This window comes from Camelus dromedarius, chromosome X, assembly GCF_036321535.1.
Source record: "Camelus dromedarius isolate mCamDro1 chromosome X, mCamDro1.pat, whole genome shotgun sequence".
NCBI classification, from domain to species: Eukaryota; Metazoa; Chordata; class Mammalia; order Artiodactyla; family Camelidae; genus Camelus; species Camelus dromedarius.
The window spans coordinates 74,404,851-74,423,615 of NC_087472.1; the positions used below are offsets into that span (position 1 = coordinate 74,404,851).

General features: G+C 35.5%; 1 protein-coding gene across 2 annotated transcripts in view; it reads left to right on the plus strand.

The window, feature by feature from the left end:
- WNK3 (WNK lysine deficient protein kinase 3) overlaps nt 1-18,765 on the plus strand; it is a 126,649-nt gene that overhangs the window by 102,033 nt on the left and 5,851 nt on the right. For both annotated transcript variants that reach the window (XM_064483118.1, XM_010996825.3), the window contains exon 22: nt 15,077-15,279. In XM_064483118.1, coding sequence (XP_064339188.1) covers nt 15,077-15,279 — 203 coding nt within the window. The remainder of the gene's footprint in view (nt 1-15,076; nt 15,280-18,765) is intronic.

An 18,765-nucleotide genomic window follows, 5' to 3' on the forward strand; every position in this document is an offset into this window, starting at 1 on the left:
ATAATGTTGTATGTTTTTTCCTTATGCTTATTTGCTATACATATATCCTCTTTGGTGAAGTGCCTATTCAAGACTTTTGCCATTTTTTGTATCCTGTTTTTTAGAAGAGTTTATAAAGAATTGGTGTGAATTCTTCCTTAATTGTTCGGTAGAATTAAATAGTAAAGCCATCTGGGCCTTGCTTTTACATATTAGACGTTTTTAAGACACAAATTCGATCTCTTTGCTTGTTATGTTAAGATTTTTTTCATCTAAAATATCAAATTTGTTGGCATACAGTTGTTCATAGTATTCTCTTAAAATCCTTTTTATTTCTGTATGATTTATAGTGATGTCAGCTTTTTCATTTTTTTATTTTAGTAATTTGAGTCTTCTCTCTTTTTTTCTTGGTTAGTCTAGTTAATGGTTTGTCAATTTGGTTGATCTTTTCAAAAAAACCAACTTTTAGTTTCATTGAGTCTCTTTACTTGCTTTTCTTGATTTCATTTATTTCCATTCTGATCTTTACTATTTACTTTCCTCTACTTACTTTGATTTTAGTTTACTCTTTAAAATTTCTCTAGAGTAAATTCAATGAGATCCATACCTAGACACACTGACTTTCATCAATTTAATTATGCTATGCATAGGTATGGATCTCATTGATACTTTTTTCTGCCCCTTTCTCTTTATTGTTTGGGACTCCCATTATATTATGTATATTTTGTCATGCCTGATGGTATTCCACAGGTCTCTGAGCCTCTGTTTATTTTATTTCATTCTTTGTTCTTTCTGTTCCTCAGAGTAGATTTCTGATTCTTTCTCTTGCTCACTCAAATCTGTTGTTGAGCCTTTCTGGTGAATTTTTTGTTTCAGTTTTTATACTTTTCAACTACAGAATTTCTATTTTTTTAAAATAATTTCTATCTCTTTATTGATGTTCTCTATTTGGTGTGAGACATTGTCATCATACACTTTCTTTTAATTTTTTTAGACATAGTTTCCTTAAGTTGTTTTGAATACGTTTATAATAACTGATTTTAAAGGCTTTGTCTACTAAGTCCAAAATGTAGGCCTCCTTCAGGATGTTTTTGTTGACTCCTTTTTTTTTTCTTTTCTGTATATGTGGCATAATTTACTATTTCTTTGCATGTCTCTTAATTTTGGGATAAAACTGGACATTATAGATAATATATTGCAACAGCTCTTGAGTCAGATTCCTTTCACCCCCTTCCTCTGTGGGGCCAACTGACATCCTTCAAAGTCCAACAGCCCCTATTTCTGGGTTCTCAGATGTCTGCTTGTGTTCCTTCAACAGATAAAGTACATTCTTTACTGGTCATGTTTGCCCTAACAAACTAATAGCCCTAGGTAATGCCTAATCTCACAATAGCTCAGGCTGGTTTGTTTCAGCCTACCTTATCAGAGTCATAAACCCCACCACCCTTCATGGACCCTAAACCTTTCACCTCACCTACAACCAATCAGAGACTTGTACACATCAGACATCTTGTGACCCTACCTTATAAAAGACCCCAACAACCGACCCTCAGTGCTCACGCAGGCACCTCTCGCCTTTGTGGCCCACTGTTGTCTATGACAGTGTACCCTAATAAAGTCCTTTACTATTCTTCTCCTTCATCTCTGGTAAATTCTTTTACCAACCCGTGTCACTGACTGGCCGCAGTTGTGTCCCACAACAACCAAGGTTTGTTGTTGCTGTATTTTGCTTATTATAATTGTTAATATTTTTTTGTTGCTGCTTATTTGTTTAGTGATTTTCCTTCACTAATTCTATATTCCACGAGTTCTTTGCTCACTAAAAAATTTCTAAAAAATGTGTAAAGCCTGGTATGCTAGGGTTCACTCCTGGGCCAGTACTTGTAGTCGTGAGCCAATGATTGGTTGGAAGATTTCATTAAATGCCTTGTCTTGTTGCTTTTTGCCAGGGAGATCTCTGTGAGAAGGCACATGTTCAGGCTTCAGTTTGTAAGACACCCTTTGAATTTACTTCCTGCTTGCCCAGAAACTCAAGTTCAGCCAGAATTGAGTAACTAGTCCTTTCTTCTTTCTCAGGTCTGTCTTGGCATGGCAAACATTTACATTCTCAGGAATATATCAGAAATTTTCAAAGTTTCCTATGGTTATCTACTTGTCCTAGCATTACTTTTTAATTCTAGACCAGGCTCTTGTTTGCCCCAACTGAAATCACAGCCTTAGGCTTCTGAGTTGTTGCCAGCACTTTCCTATTATTTCAGTAATGTCTTGGAGGTAGCCTCCTACCCACTCCCCACCCCTCATACTCATGTCTGGGTGGGCTGAGCTGAGGTCTAAGTGAAATCAAATATTCATCACACTGAGAATAGAGATTTTCCCAGGTTGCTGCAAGTTTAGACAAAATAGTGACTGTGCTCCAGGGATGATGCTTTTAAGGCAGCTCAAAAAGAGTTCTGTTCTCCCTATTGTCTACAGTGCTGCTGGCTTTTGGCTACTACAACACTGAGCTGGGGAGGAAGGAGGGATGGGAATTGCTACAAGTTAAAATGCCACAGACCTCAGTAGTTTGTCTTGGATAAATGATTTTTATTTTGTTCTGTGTCTTTGGATAATTGTCAGAGTTTCAAAATGGTTGGTTTTAGTTGTTTTGCCCATATTTTCATTGTTTTAAGAGCAAGTTTACCTAGGCCCGTAGGCTGCGTTTTTTGAAGGCATTCTCCTTCCTCTTTTTCTATTTTTTGAAAGAGTTTTTGTTGAGTTAGTATTACTTCTTTAAATGTCTAGAAGAATTTCCCATGAAACCATGTGAGCTCAGAGACTTTTTGGGGGAGGTTTTTTAGCTTCAAATTCAAATTCTGTAATAGTAGTTACAGGCTTTTGCAGATTATAAATTTCCTATTGGGTGAGTTTTGGTAGTTTGTGGTTTTTGAGAACTTGGTCTACTTCATCTAAGCTGCTGAATCTTTGTGTTTAGAGTATTTCATTACTATCTTTTTAATTTCTTGAATGTTTATAGTAATATCCTCTTTCATTCCTGATATTTGTAATTTGTATCTTCTCTTTTTTCTTTGTCAGTGTTGATAGATATTTACCAATTTTATTGATCTTTTCAAAGATCATTTTTGCTTTTATTGATTTGCTTTATTGTTTTCCAGTTTAAAATTTCATTGATTTCTGCTCTTTATCATTTCATTCCTTCTGCATGCCTTGTTTTTATTTTGCTTTTTCTAGTTTCTTAAAATGGAAGCTTAGATTTTTGATGTGAGACCTTTCTTTTTGTAATATAAGCATTCAATGGTATAAATTTTCCTATAAGCACTAATTTAGCTCCATCTATTAAGATGTTTTAAATTAGGTTTTATTTGGGGGGGATAGTTTTAGATTTACAGAAAAATTGTTAAGCTAGTAAAGAAAGTTTCCGTGTACCTGACACCCAATTTCCCCCATTATTAACATCTTATACATAATTATGGTGCATTTGTCATCATAATAAACCAATCTTGATACATTCACATTATATCCATTTTCTGTCCCAGGATTACATCCAGGATACCACATTGTATTTAGGGGTCATGTCTCCTATGTTTCTTTTAACTTTAACAGTTTTTGCAGAATTTCTTTGTTTTTGATGACTCTGACAGTGTTGAGGAGTACCCGTCAGTTATTTTGTAGAATTTTGTTTTTGAACACATCTTTACTTACTGGTGATGGGGAGGGATAAATTTTCCTCTGTCCTAAGTTCCTCTGGCTGGTCTAAGGATTAAATTGACATGAAACAGATTAATAGGAGAAAAATCAAACAAAAGTTTAATAACATGTATACATGGGAGAGATCCAGGAAAACTGAGTAACTCACCAAAATGGCCAAAGCCCTCACCTTAAATGCCATTTTTAGCTAAGAACAAAAGAAGATGTTGGGAATAGTGGTTTGGGACTTCAAAGGGTAGGAAGGCAATTCACATGGAGAAGGAAAAGCAAACGTTTGCTGGGCCATGTAGATACAATGGGAAACCGAGTGGACTGATCTTTAGTCCTGCTTAGAGTTTCCCTCACCACACCTAGCCCTTTTCTTCGGAGATATCTCTGGTGATGGCTCTATACTGGAAACAGGCCCTCTGTCTAAATTCTTTTAGGCAGTTAGGGGGAAGGTCAAAGTTTGTTCCCAGGTCTTTTGGGCTTTGATTGTTTTCAGCTTGAAATAATCCACAAGCCAAAGAGATATTTTGGGGTGGCAAGTTTTGCTCCCCTACACTGGCACCAGAAGATTCTCCAAGCTTATCTTGTGTATTTTCTGCTTCAGTCCTAGAAGCCATCATTTCTATAAGGAAGCCTAATTCATTTTATTCTGGAATATATTAGAAACCAAGATCTGGGTGCTTGGTGTGCAATCCACATTGGTTGTATAGCTTTCTTCCCTTGTTTATCTGTAAACTCTCACTCCAACAATGAGAGGCTCTCACCATCCTCTATTTATTTAATTGTTCAATTCCAGTATAAGGTATAGTGGTTTCAGAATTACTAATTTATAACCCAGTGAGAAACACCTCTATCAACTAGAATGCAGTGCTTATGGGTAGTTTCTTTTGCCTTTAGTATTATAGGTATGGCTCTTTTCCAATTTACGTAGGTCAGCACTTGTTCCCTGACTCCTTTATGTGACACGGTTCTTTTATACATTTGTAATATGGTTAGATTCTTTTGTCACATTCTGCATTCCATCCTGGAATCCCTTGAACCTCCTAAATGAATTTTTAAATTTTCATACATTAAAGTTGACTCTTTGTGCCATGAAGTTCTATGTATTTTGACAAATGCATTCCATCCTGGGATCCTATGACCTCCTAAATGATTTAGAATTTTTTTCACACATTAAGGTTTATTCTTTGTTCTCTAGGATCCCCAGTGTTTTGATATGTTGAATTTTGGGGGTTATTTTCAGTTCCAATTTTTTTCTTATTTCCCTTGAGACTTTCTCTTTGTTTCATGGTTTATTCGGTAGTGTGTTGTTTAATTTCCAAGGGTTTTGAGATTTTTCTTGTTACTTCTGTTACTAATTTGTACTTCAGTTTTATTATGATCAGAGAATATATTGTTAGTGGTTTTGATTTCTTTCAATTTGTTCAGGTTTGTTTTATGACCCAGGATATGGTCTATTTAGGTGAATGTTTCATGTGCATTTGAAAATATTGTATACCCTGTTGTTCTTTAGTAGAGTGATCTATAAATGTCAGTTAGATCTAGATGTTGGAATGGTATTGTTCAATTATTCTATATCCTTGCTTATTTGCTGTCCACTACTTCTATTGTTGACTGAGAGAATAGTGTTGAAGACCCCAGCTGTAATTGCAGACTTGTCTCTTTCTCCTTTTAGTTCTGTCAGTTTTTGCCTCATGTATTTTGAGGATGTTTTGTTAGTTACATATACATTTAGCATTATTATGTCTTCTTGGTGAATTGAATCTCTTTTATCATTGTGTAGTATCCCTCTTTACTCTTTGTTATTTCTGCTTGCTTTGATATCTGCTTTGTCTGATACCAGACACTCATTTCATCTTTCTTTTGGTTAATGTTTGTATGGTGTATCTTTTTCATCCTTTTAGTTTTAGTCTGCCTATATTGTTATATTTGAAATGAGTTTCTTGCAGGCAGTTTATGGTCATATTGAAAAAATCCATTCTGTTACTCTCTGTCTTTCAGTTATTCTTAAACCATTTACATTTAATGTAATGATCTATATGTTTGGATTTTGGTCTACCATATTTTAAATCTATTTTCTGTTTATGTTTTTTATTCCTTTTCTTCCCCTTTTCTACCTTCATTTGGTTTATTTGAATATATTTTTAGTATTCCATTTTAATTTATCTATTTTGTTTTTTCTTTATTTCCTTGTATATTTTTTGTGGTTGTTCTAGGGATTATAATGTACATATTTACCTTTTCAGTCTATTTAAAATCAATTGTTTACCACATCAAAAGGAGTGTTGAAACCTTACATCCATATAGGTTTCGTCCTTTATAATTGTCTTATGTATTACATCTACGTCTATGGAAAACTACATCACACAGAGTTATAAATTTCATTTTTTCTTGAGTTTTAGAACTCAAAAGAAAAATACATTTACCCTGATATCTGTTGGTCTTCCTTCATTTCTGCTTTTTCATATTTCCTACTCATATAATTTCTCTCTGTTTAAGATCTTTCTTTAGCTCTATTCTTTTAGAATAGGTCTGCTGGTGACAAATTCTATTAACTTTTTTTTATCTGAGAAGGTCTTTTTTCACACCTCATTCCAGAAGGATATTTTTGCTGTATACAGAATTTTGGGTTGACAGTTATATCTTTTAGCATTTAAAAAAAATTATGCCACTTCCTTCTAGCTTCCCATGGTTTGTGAGGAGAAATCCCTAGAAATTTGAATCATTGTTTTCCTGTATAAAATGCATTGGTTTTCTCTGGTTGCTTTCATAATTTTTTTCTTTTAATTTTCAGCAATTTTTCTATTTCAGTTTCAGCAAGTTTTATGTTTGTAGGTATGAGTTTCTTTGTGTTTATTTCTGTTTTGAGTTCAGTGAGCTTCTTGAATATGGTAGGCTTATGTCCTTTGTCAAATTTAGCAAACTTTCAGCTACTATTTCTTCAAATATTTTTTTCTAATCACACTCTTTTTTTCATTCTCCTTCTAGGACTCTGATGACTCAGATTTTAGATCTTTTGCTATTGCACTGTAGATCCTTTAGTTTCTGTTCATCTTTGTTTTTCAATCTTACTTCTCTGTTGTTAAAACTGAATTTTCTGGGAGTTGGGGGGATGAGTGAAATAGATGAAGGAAATTAAGTGGTTCAGACTTCCAGTTACAAAATAAATGAGTCACATGAGGAATATAGTCAGTAAAAATGCAGTATCTTTGGTGACAAAAGTAGTCAAAGGTACAAGCTTCTCGTTATAAGGTAAATAAGTACTAGGGATATAATATACAACATGATTAATATAATTAACACTGCTATAGTTATGTATGAAAATTGTTAAGAGAGTAAATCCTAAGAGTTCTTATCACAAGGAAAATTTTTTTTCTTTTATTTTGTACCTATATGAGATGATGAATTCTTCACTAAACTTATTGTGGTAATCATTTCATGATGTATGTAAGTCAAATCGTTATGCTCTACACCTTAAACTTATACAGGCTGTATGTCACTTATATGTCAATAAAACTGGAAAAAAATTGAATTCTGTCATCTCCTTTCTGCTGTTGAGTCCATCCAAGGAGGCTTTTTGGGGGTTGTTGTGTATTTTTTGATTCTCAAATTTTACTTATAAAAATTTCTCTATATCTGTTTCTTTGTTGAGACTTTCTATTTTATCATTGGTTTCAGTAGTTTTCATGATTACCTATTTGAGCATTTTTATAATAGCTGCTTTAGAGTCTTTCTCAGATAATTCCAACATCTGTACCATCCTTGAATTAGTATCTGTTGGTTATCTTTTCCCATATGAGTTGAAATTGTCCTGGTTCTGTGTATGCCAAGTCATACTGAACATTATCTGGACATTTTGAACATTCTTAGACTCTGGTGTCTTTTTAAAATCCTATGTAGACAATGTTGATATTTGTTATAGGAGGTAATTGACCCAGTTATTTTTACCTTATGAGTTGCAACCTGTCTTCTGTGGTCCGTTGTTCTAATGTCAGTTCAGTTACATTGCCTCTGTGGTGTTCCTTGGACCTGCTCCACATGTGGGTCTCCTAGTGGGTCTCAGCCTAGGGATGTTGTCTGTTAGTTCAGTATTCATGTCTTCAGTATGCTGAATAGTATCAGATTCGTGTATACACAGCTAAGTAGTAAACCCAGGCATTCAAAAATAACTTTCCTCAGCTACTCCCTCCCTGCAATACCTCCAATACTTTAATTAATTAATTAATTATATTATTGTGGGGGAAAGGTAATTAGGTTTATTTATGTTTAGAGGGGTTACTGGGGATTGAACCCAGGACCTGGTGCATGCTAAGCATGCACTTTACCACTTGAGCTATAAACCCTCCCCACCTCCAGTACTTTTTGATTCCCATTGACTTTTTTTTTTTTGTTCCTCAGCCAGAAATCTGAGATTGTTGTTTCTCTGCTCTCTTGTGCACATCTACCACTGTGCACACGTTCAGGGCCAAGCTTTGGGAGACTAGAGAGCAATAAAGCAACAATGATTGTCTTCACTTTCATGGGACCATAACTCCACTAATCAGAAGTGGGTGGGTCCTCTTTCTCAAGAGTTTGGCTTCCATGAGCTTCCATCGTGGCTGTGGACTCTGCTACTACAGGATTGCTTGGGGGCTTGGGGAAAGAATACATAAAAAAGAAGAAGAAAATAGGTGATTTCTATATGAGAATTTTAGAAGTTCCCTTTCCTATTTCTCATGCCAAAAGTAGAAGATTTCCTCTGGAGAGCTCTCATTTAATACCCCAGTACCCACTTTCAGGTTAACCATGGGATACTAGACAGGAAATATTGGTAAGCTCACTGTCATTTTAATGGTACTCGAATTTTGGTCTTATTCCCTAGTCACTTGCTACTATTTACTATTCAGAATTCTCAGATAGCTCCTCCATGCATCCTGTCCAGCTTTTATGGACGGACTAAACATGTGAAACCTGTCTGCCCTGCAGTGTGTAGCTGCTGATGTCACTACTCGGTTTTTTTCCCCTAGTTTTCACTTTTAAGCTTGGCTTCCTGGGAGTGACCTCTTTATCTGCAATGTTTAGTGTTCAGCCAGAGACTAATTAGAGGCTACACTTAAACACCTCAAGCCAGTAGGGCTTCCACTTTCTGCTGATGTATCTGTGTGTGCACCAGGAAACTCATTCAAACTTGAGGCCATTTTCTAGTCTGACCCAGCTTTTATTCTCCTCTGGGATCTCTCATGCCTCCTCTCTGCATGCAGGGTCTGTCTGCCAGTGATGTGTGTATGGTTTAGGCCCTCAAGTCTTTGCTGTGCATGTAATGATTTTCCATTCAACCTGAGATATGTGGAGAATTGATCAAGCCTCCTATGGTTGTCTCACTTCCCAGATCTCCCTGTAAACCTCAGGTTAATGGAGTTACTGTTTCTAAAACTCCAAATCAATGGAGTTCCCTGTGGCAACAAAGCCTGTTGTTTTCTCAGCCAGCCCTGTTATGGTTGAATTGCTGGGCAAAAAGAGCTGGGGCAGGGGTGACAGGGGCAGCCTTGGGCCAAAACGCCACTGATTGCACAGTTCTTAAAAGTTGAGTAGTTTTCATGAACAAATGCTTCTGATTTTGTTGTATGCCTTTGGACAAGTTCCAGATTGCTAAAATGGTTGTTTTTGAGAGTTTTGTCTAGTTTTACTATTTGCTTTTGAGGGAAAGGATTTGATAACCTCCTCACTCAGTCATTCTGAAAGCCTGAAATTAGTTTCTAGCAGGTAGGAAGGAGAGTAACTGACTATTAAACTTCTGTTAAATTAACTTATTTATTAAAATGTTTAGATTGATTCTTAAGCAGACCTAATATTAAAATATTGTTTCTGTAAGTGGGACCTAATCTTCATTTTCTCTCTGTTTTTAAGAATTCATTGAAGCCAAGTTTGCAAAGATAGGGTATTCTACACATACCTTCTAGTGGTTTTATTACTTCATTGACTATCATCACAGGACCAAGTGATTTCATATTTCTATCTCTAATAGTTCTCTTTCAAAGCTTGCTGTCATTTCATGTTTTCCCCATTTGGCTAGGTTTGGTGGACACACTTGTTGGCCTTAGCACAGCATTTTGTAAACTGTCAGCAAAGAGTTAATGGGTATTGCATGATCAAATAGAAAATGTTGAAGTCCATCATATAAAAACCAGTTTTTTCACCATAGAACCTTGTAGATCCTTTAATGTGCTACTAGGAAGTGAGGGTTTTCAAGAAGGGAAGTAATATACGTTTCCCAAAACAGTTTTACCACAGAACCTACTTTTCACAGAACACTTTTTAAGAAGCACTGCCTTAACATATATTCAGAGATCCACATCCATCTTCCCTTGCCCACAATTATACCTGTTTTGTGAGAAACTCGAACTGATGCATGATGTTGCAATATAATGGTATCTACAGTGTACATGTCTAGTTAACTTCTAACGTGAGCACTGTGCTAAACTTGTGCAGGAAAGAGTTAACATAGGAGGCACAAGATTGCTATCTTTGGAAAGCCCTGTTTCCAGGGTTGGCCCTTGGCTGGTGTGTAGGGACTTGGTTTCCCTTTCTTCCCTGATAAGTATAGTTTACTTTGCCTAGATTGTTGGTACAAATAATGTGATTTATGCCAAGTACCTGCTTTCTTTCATAGAGTCTGGCATTTTGGTACATGCTAGGCAGAAGGTGCCTAAGTGACCAGTCCCCAGTAAAAACCTTGGGCACTGAGTCTTTAATGGGCTTCCCTGGCCAGAAACTTACGCATATGTTGCTGCATTTTCTGTTGCTGAGAGAAAGGAGCATACCTCCTCACCATAGGAAAAGAGCTTAAGGAAGTCTGTGCATGAATATCTCTAGATTCCTGTGTCTTTTTCCTTTGCTGATCCTATTCTGCATCCTTTCACTGTAATAAACTTAGCTGTCAGTAAGACTGTATGCTGAGTCCTCTGAAGCCTTCTGTTGAATCACTGAATCCATGAGTGGTCTTGGGAGCCCTGAAACATAATTGCATTACATAATCTCAATTCTTCAAACATCTCTGAAGTAGGTAGAAGTAGATAGGTAGAATCTTAATTCTTCAAACATCTCTGTCTCTTACGGGCAAGGACTCCACAGTTAGTTGGATTAAGCCAACTTCCCTAGGATCTCATTTCATAAGAGAAGGAATCCAAATCTGTCTGACCCCAAAGCCTTGGCTCTTGACTATTATAATGCATTGCCTCCTAATACCAGAAATTGTGTCTACAGTGGATTGAAAGGAGGCAATGAAAGATCATTCAGGGCCATAGTGGTCTGAGACTGCTTCATACAGGAAGTAAGATTTGAGTTGGTCTTGAAAGATAAAAGGACCAGATTAAAATTGTTGAAGTGGAGTGTGAAGAGTATTGTCAGTAGGTAGAACTGCATGATATAAAGGCATGCAAATGGTAAAATGTAAGATTTATTTGGGAGAAAGAGAATATAATAGTTGGGTTAGATGGCGGGTTTACATTACAAGGGATTTTTTCACACTTTTTTTTTTAAAGAAACCTTTGGCAACTGCCACTTCTTATCTATGTTATAGTTTGGCATAAGATAATATATTTAATCTAACACATAGTTATGTATTTAAGCTAAATAAATGAGATAGTATATTTGCTGAAGGTTAATAAATAAAATAATGTATCTGTTCTGCAAAGACAACCATGACTACTAAGGGCTTTGCCACCTAAACAAGTTGAAAACCCACTATTGTTAGTATTAAGAAACTATTAAAGTTTGGTGTGTTTTTTTGAGCTGAGGAGTGAAATGCTGAAAATGGCATTTAACTGATATTAATCTGGTGGCAATGTGAAGAGTGTATTGGCTGGAGCCAGGGAGTGAATCTGTTTAGGTCATTGCAATCATAGCAGTCCATGTATGACAGGATTAAGAGCTTAGAGAATTGTGGAAATGAAAATAGATGAGAGAGATGTTATGTAGGATGAATTGTCATAATATGATAATGAACTGGATATGTGTGTGTTTGTGGGGAGAGCCAAAGGATCTGAGTCTGGGCGGTTTGGAGAAAATGTGGCATCTTTAACAGAAATACAATATTCAGGCCAGCTGTCATGCCAAGACCATGACAGGTTTGATTCTAGGTGTATTGAATTGAACAATTTTTTGACATTGAAGTGGAAAAACACATTTGGGAGCTGGTTGTGGGGTTGGATTGAAGAGAGATCAAGATTTGAAATGAGAAAGAAACTTACAGGTGGGTGATTACTGTCTGAACATAGGAATCACCTTGGGGGGAAAACAGAAAAGAACACCAAGGACTGAACTCTGGTTTTATTCATTTCATAAATAAGGACTGAATATTAAAGAGCACCTTTGAAGTTAACAAGTAGTGTTACTACCTATCATAAAAACACATTTGTAGAGGACTTCTTTTAATGTGCATTGGTTGGGTAATTTTTAAAAAGTCTGTAAACTTCAATATATGAATAACTCTCCAATGAAATCAATAAATGTTCCTTCCGTGTGTTAAGCACAGTTAGGCACTGAATAACTTTCAAATAACATTTCTTCCTTCTCCAGTGGCATATTGTTCTTGGTAACTTATGGAAGGTGTGTGTACATAGACCTTTCAGTTGCCTACTTAGCAGTAGTCTTGCCTCAGCCCCTGTTTCATTTAAATACTTGGTTTGGTTAACAACAACAACAAAAAAAGATACAGAGAACAGAGTAGTGGTTACCAGAGTGGGAGGAATAGGGTGAAGGTGAAGTGGGTAAAGGAGATCAACTGTATGGTGACGGATGAAAACAAAATTTCTGGTGGTGAGCACACTGTAAGGTGTACAGAAGTAGAAATATAATGTAGTACACATGAAACTTACATAATGTATAGATCAATGTTATCTCAATAAAAAAAATACTTGGTGTGTTAATTATTTCTTCCTTCACTTAAGTGGCATCAAGATCACTTGTTCCACCAGATTCATATTCATACACAAGAAAAATCCTGATTCGGTTTTCCCTTAGTGCAGAAATGTTCTTAAGTATTTTGTAGATGAGTTCATAGTGTCCTTTTTTTTTTTAAGATTCCACATATGAGTGATATCATATGGTATTTTTCTTTCTCTTTCTGGCTTACTTCACTTAGAATGATGATCTCTAGGTCCATCCATGTTGCTGCAAATGGCATTATTTTATTCTTTTTTAAGGCTGAGTAGTATTCCATTGGATAAATATACTACAACTTCTCTATCCAGTCATCTGTCGATGGACATTTAGGTTGCTCCCATGTCTTAGCTATTGTATATAGTGCTGCTGTGAACTTTGGGGTGAATGTTCGAATTAGACTCGCAGACATAGTAAACAATCATGGTTACCAGGGAAGGGGGGTGGAAAGGGATAAATTTGGGAGTTTGAGATTTACAAATGTTAGCCACTATATATAAAAATAGATTTTAAAAAGTTTCTTCAGTATAGCACAGGAAACTATGTTCAATATCTTGTAATAACCTTTAATGAAAAAGAATATGAAAACAAATATATGTATGTATATGCATGACTGGGAAATTGTACACTAGAAATTGACACACTGTAATTGACTGTACTTCAACAGCAAAAAAAGAAATGTTCTTAAGTGAATGACATTCAAACTTAGCTCTGTGCAACAAGTTTTTTTAGAGACTAAAGGGAATGAGCACAAAAATACTCCTAAAAGAAGCTACATGGGCAAAAATGCTGGCACTAATTTGGATATGTTTCTGGCCATCATCTTTTTATTCCTACCTGCTGACATTTTTCCAGGGTAAGAACATAATCTATAAAGGCTTCAGCTCCAGAGCCTTCCCCAACATTTTTGTGCTATTTGTTCTCTCACAGGAGTTGACAGAGAATTAGATAAATGTACAGAGAGGTAACAGGAAAATGATACTTTTATTATATGCTGACTTATATGTCCTTGGGCTTTAAGTCTCAGAAAAGTAGGAATTCCAACAAGATTGGTATGTCATTTTGTTACATCATGGTTGCCCCAAATTAGCAAACATTATTTTTATAAAGCTCTTTTATATATGAGAATGTGTTCTACTTAATTCATTAAACTCTTCCTAAGCAATTTTCACTAATATGTTTCCATTTAATTTTTAATTTCTTTGAACATAAGCCTTCAGTAGCTCAGGGGTCATAGAGAATAACAGACTATGTATAAGTAATCATTGAGAATATCATGTTTCTCCTTATTAAGCAATTTTCTCATCCATTTCCCAGTATGTTGCATGGGTTGCCATGGTACAGTGGAAAGCACACTGACCAAATAGTCTGGATACCTGGGTTCTCACTGCAGCATATAACCTCAGCTGTTTACCTCCTGGCTCCCAATCTTTCCATCCAAAAAATAGAACAAGGAAGAAGAAGCTAAAGAAAACTACTTTGAAAGTGTTAATATGGAGGCTTCTTGCATTATCTTTTTACATTTTCCATAATTTTTCACAATTAAAAAAAAGTACCATAACAATTGAGAAATTTTCACATTAATAAAATCCCTGGAGATGTTATTGTGCTTAAATTTCACAACTGTATTTCCTAAAGTTCACTTTAGACCCACTTTGTAAGTTTTGACATGTAAATCAGAGGAATTTTATGAATCTTTTCTGTAAGAAAGATTTAGTAAGGGTGTATAATAATACTAAATAATTTAAAGACTTAGTGTGATGTTCAGATTAGGAAACTTTTCACTGATGGAGACATCTGTAATTGATTTCTTTCATCTATTTGGACATCTTGTGCTCCAGAACTCATGAGGCTCACAAACATCTGCATGTTTCTGCCATTCTAGATACACGTTCTTTTTATCATTAACAAACAGAAATGTTTGTTAAAAAATGAAATGGGAGATTCTGGTTTCCTGAAGCTTGTTGAAAGTCAGTATAGTATATTGAAAAGAGAGAGTTCTTGTCTAGGATTCAGAGTTCTAGGCCTGGCTCTGCTGATAACTAATTGCAAGAACTCAGGCTTGTCAATTTACTTTTTCTGGGCCTCATTTCCGCCATTATAAAACAAGTGGTTTGGATTGGACTTCTAAGGTTCTTTCCACTTTTAACATTAATTGTTTTCTAACTCTTCTTTCTAAGTATCTGTCTGAGGAAACTGATGAAAAAATTAGGGTTGATACTAATTTTTTGAGATATTATTTATTATATTTGACTTATACCTAAGATGACCATAAAATTTACTGTCCAAACAAGAGGAACCTTTTGAGGGTGAAAGGGATGCTGTTAGTAAATACACCAGGGCAACATTTTTAAACCAGAACTGTCCCAAATAAGCTAGAATGTCTGGTTACCTTATCTGTGGTTCTCCATTATTGGCCAAAAAAGAGTATTTATTTATCACTTTGAATTCCTTTCCATGGTTTCTTTGTTTTTTTCCCTTATAGATCCTCTGTGTGTGGAAAGTAGTGCAGCGTCATGCCAGCAATCTCCAGCTAGTAAAAAAGGGATGTTCACAGATGACTTGCACAAACTGGTGGATGACTGGACAAAGGAAACAGTAGGAAGTTCTCTTATTAAGCCAAGTTTAAACCAACTTAAACAGAGTCAACAGAAACTAGAGACAGACAACTGGAACAAAGTACAAGAAGTAAGTTGTTTATACCTGATCTTCTTTATTTATGAGAACTAAAAACCATAAAAACTGATTCACTTAGGCCTGTGGTTACAGTCACTATGAGAGAGTGGTGTGACTTGACAGCATAGACACTTTTATCCTTGTCTAAATTCATTATGTCTTTGAGCAAAGTATCTTTTAGACCCTGGGGTCAGCAAACATTTTCTGGGAAGGGGCCAGTTAATATTTTCATGCCATGTGGATGCAACTACTCAACTCTGCAAAAGCAGCCCTAAACAAGTGGGCTTGGCTTTATTCTATTAAAACTTGATTTGCGAAAAGCAGTGGCAGGCTGTAGATTGCTGACCCTTCTTTTAGACTATTTTATAGCTAAAAAAATCAAGTGTCAAAAAAGAAAGTATATGGAGTGAGGGTTAATTCAATCCTGTGGTACAAGAAGAGTTTGGGTTTTGAAGAAAAGCTATCTTATATTGTACATCAATGTTCTCAGAGCCAATAAGTTGTCTTATGTGTTTAGTATGAAAAAGACTTTTAAAGGCCTTTAAGCTAGAATATTATAAAAGGTACCTTAAGTTTATGGACAAGATGCCTAGTTAATTGCATATGGCCTTAGGCATATGTAGAATGTAGAAAGATGTCCAAAGTGCATTCTTAGAGTGGGAAGAAGACAGACCCATAGAACAGTATATATAATATTTATTTATGTAAAATTATATATATATATACATACATATATACATATATATATGCATAGAAATAGGAAAATCCATTAAAATATGCTGGATGGTGGAATTTGGGCCTTATTTTACTTTGTACTTTTCTGTGTTTGAATTTTTAAAGTATGATTTTTTCAAAATGAGTAAATCTACAAAAATGTGAATCACGGCTTAGACTCTCAACCCATATAATTGAAAGAGATATATCTGTGTGTGTGTGTCTGTTACATTTGTGTAGGGTGTTTGTGTGTATGTATATATATGAGTGTGTATATATATGTATGTGTATATATAGTCATTGCATATGGTTTGGTAAAGAAAGCCTGAAAATACATTTAGTGTTAACATTGAATAAAAATTTTCAAAACACTAGATTTTCCAAACTGGTAAGCAGTGTAATCTACTTGAGGACTCTGTGTATTTATCTTTTTCCTGGCACCAATTTATACACAGATAGTATCACCATTGTAAAAATTGGAAGCCTTTAGAGGCAAATTTCAAAGCATAAATACATTTGTGCTGCCAGTGAGAGATCCTCTGAGTACTGTATAAATGGAGGCTTTTGTTGAGAGTAGGAGGGTGGTTTATTTCAGTATAATGGCGGCTGTTTGGAGGAAGAGTGAGTAGAAAATGTAGTATGAATAAAAGTGGTGAAGATTCTTAAACAGACTTGGGTTCCAATATCAGCTCAGTCATTTACTAGTTGTGTGACTTTAGACAAATCATTTGTGCCTCAATTTTCATGACTTTAAAACAGAGTAATCCCAGGTAGGGATACTACCTACCTGCCTTACAGGATTGCTGTGAGGATTAAATGAGGTAACACCCATAAAGTGCCTAACACGTACTGGTATCCTATATATGGTAACTCTTTTTGTATTTTTAGGTTCAGTTGATTATATCTTTGTGTAGAGAGCCCATGTTGCATGTTACTGTTCTGTAGCCTTAGAAAATTTTGTCATAGTTATATGCCAGGTCCTTTGCTGTGTGCCAGGCCCTTTGCTAGGCACTGGGTTTGATTAGCAAAAACAAGTATTTTTTTCCCAATTCTTATGGAACTTTTATGCTGGTGGGACAGTTAGATATGAACAGGCTTAGCTAAATAAATATAAAATTGCACCTCTAATAGGGACTACAGAGGAGAAATATAGGATACCATACAGTAAGGAAAATTTGACCTAGTAAAGGGAAGTTAAGGAAAGCTTCCCTGAGAAAGTGATGATTGAGCAGAGATCTGAAGGATGAGTAGGTGTTAACCAGGCAAAAAGGGGAGGAAATATGATTCTAAACAGAACAACATATGCAAAATCCCTATATGGGGAAACGGAGCATGACGGGAGTGAAAGTAGGCAAGTTTGGCTGAAGTGAAGAAAACCGAGAGGAGCTGCTGCACAGTGAATCTAAGGAGGTAGGTAGCATCTTAGTGGTGGTAACGATAAGGAACTTTGTCTTTATTTTAAGAAAGATGGATAGTCATTGAAGCCCTAGGTTTGACATGATCAGATTTGTTTTCTGGAAAGATCACTCTGGCTTGAAACAAGAAGAAAGATTACTGGAGATAAGGGTAGATGTTGGTAGACCAATTAAGAGTTAGTCACAGTAGTCCAGATAAAGAGAAGTTGAGATGAAGAGAAGTGAACAGATTCCAAGAAATGTATAAGAGATAAAATGGACCAGAATTGGTGTTTGGCAGAGGAGAGGTGTGAAGTCTAGGTTTCTGGCTGCTCTAACTGGTTATCATTCCAGCATACCAGTTGTCAACATGGGGAACATGAGCAGCCAGTGTGTTTTGGTAGAAGAAGGATCATATGTTTGGTTTTGGTCATTTGAATCTGAGATGTTTTTGAAATGTCCAAGAGAAGATTAAGTGTAACAAGTCATCAACAATTTAGGCTTTTTAAAAAATAAAATCACATTGTTATTGTTTGTAAAATATTAATGTTCGTTATAAAATTTAATCAATGCAGAAAAGTACAAAAATTTAAAATACCACCTTTAAATCCTACCACCCAGAAATAATTGTCACTAACTTTAGTTAAACATAATTTCAGGTATCTTTCTATGTCTGTATATGGATGCATAGAAATAGCTTTATAAAAATGTGACCATACCATATGTGCTATTTTTAAAATCAGTAGCATTGAATTTAATTACACTTTAAAGAACAGAAACTCTGATATGAAAAAGGGATTGCTGAACTTTAAATAAATGTGTTTTTTTTTTACCTTAAGAGATCTTGTCATTCATTCTTGAGTCAAGCTAAAAACCTTTACCCTAACTTTAGTTTGAAACTTCAGTTGAAATAAAGGGTTTTAGCTTGACCATCAATTTAGACGAACTAAGAATTTGGGACTGGTATGAAGCTCTCCTTTAAGTGAGATTATTCCCATATGCATAGGATTTCAGTTATCTCTATACATATGCATAATCATGATATGATAAGGGTCAGGCAGGAATATATTTTCTCAGTGTTGCAAAAAAACCATAATTGTCTCAAGTTTAAATTTCTAAAAATATAACAGAAATGTCAGACTTTAGATAGTAGAAGAGGATAGGGAGGTGACATTTATTGGGCACCTACTATATGCTAGGCTCTTTCCTCTGTACCACACTCAATCATCTTCTGTCTCTAAAGAATTATGTATTAAGATGGGCTGTTGTCTGTGTCCCTGGATGAAAGAATGCCTGGGACTAACAAATGGAAGTAAAAATAGAAGAGTAGTGCTAGCATGAGGAAAGGAGACACTAAACTGTGAACAGAGATTGGGGTTAGCTGGAACTA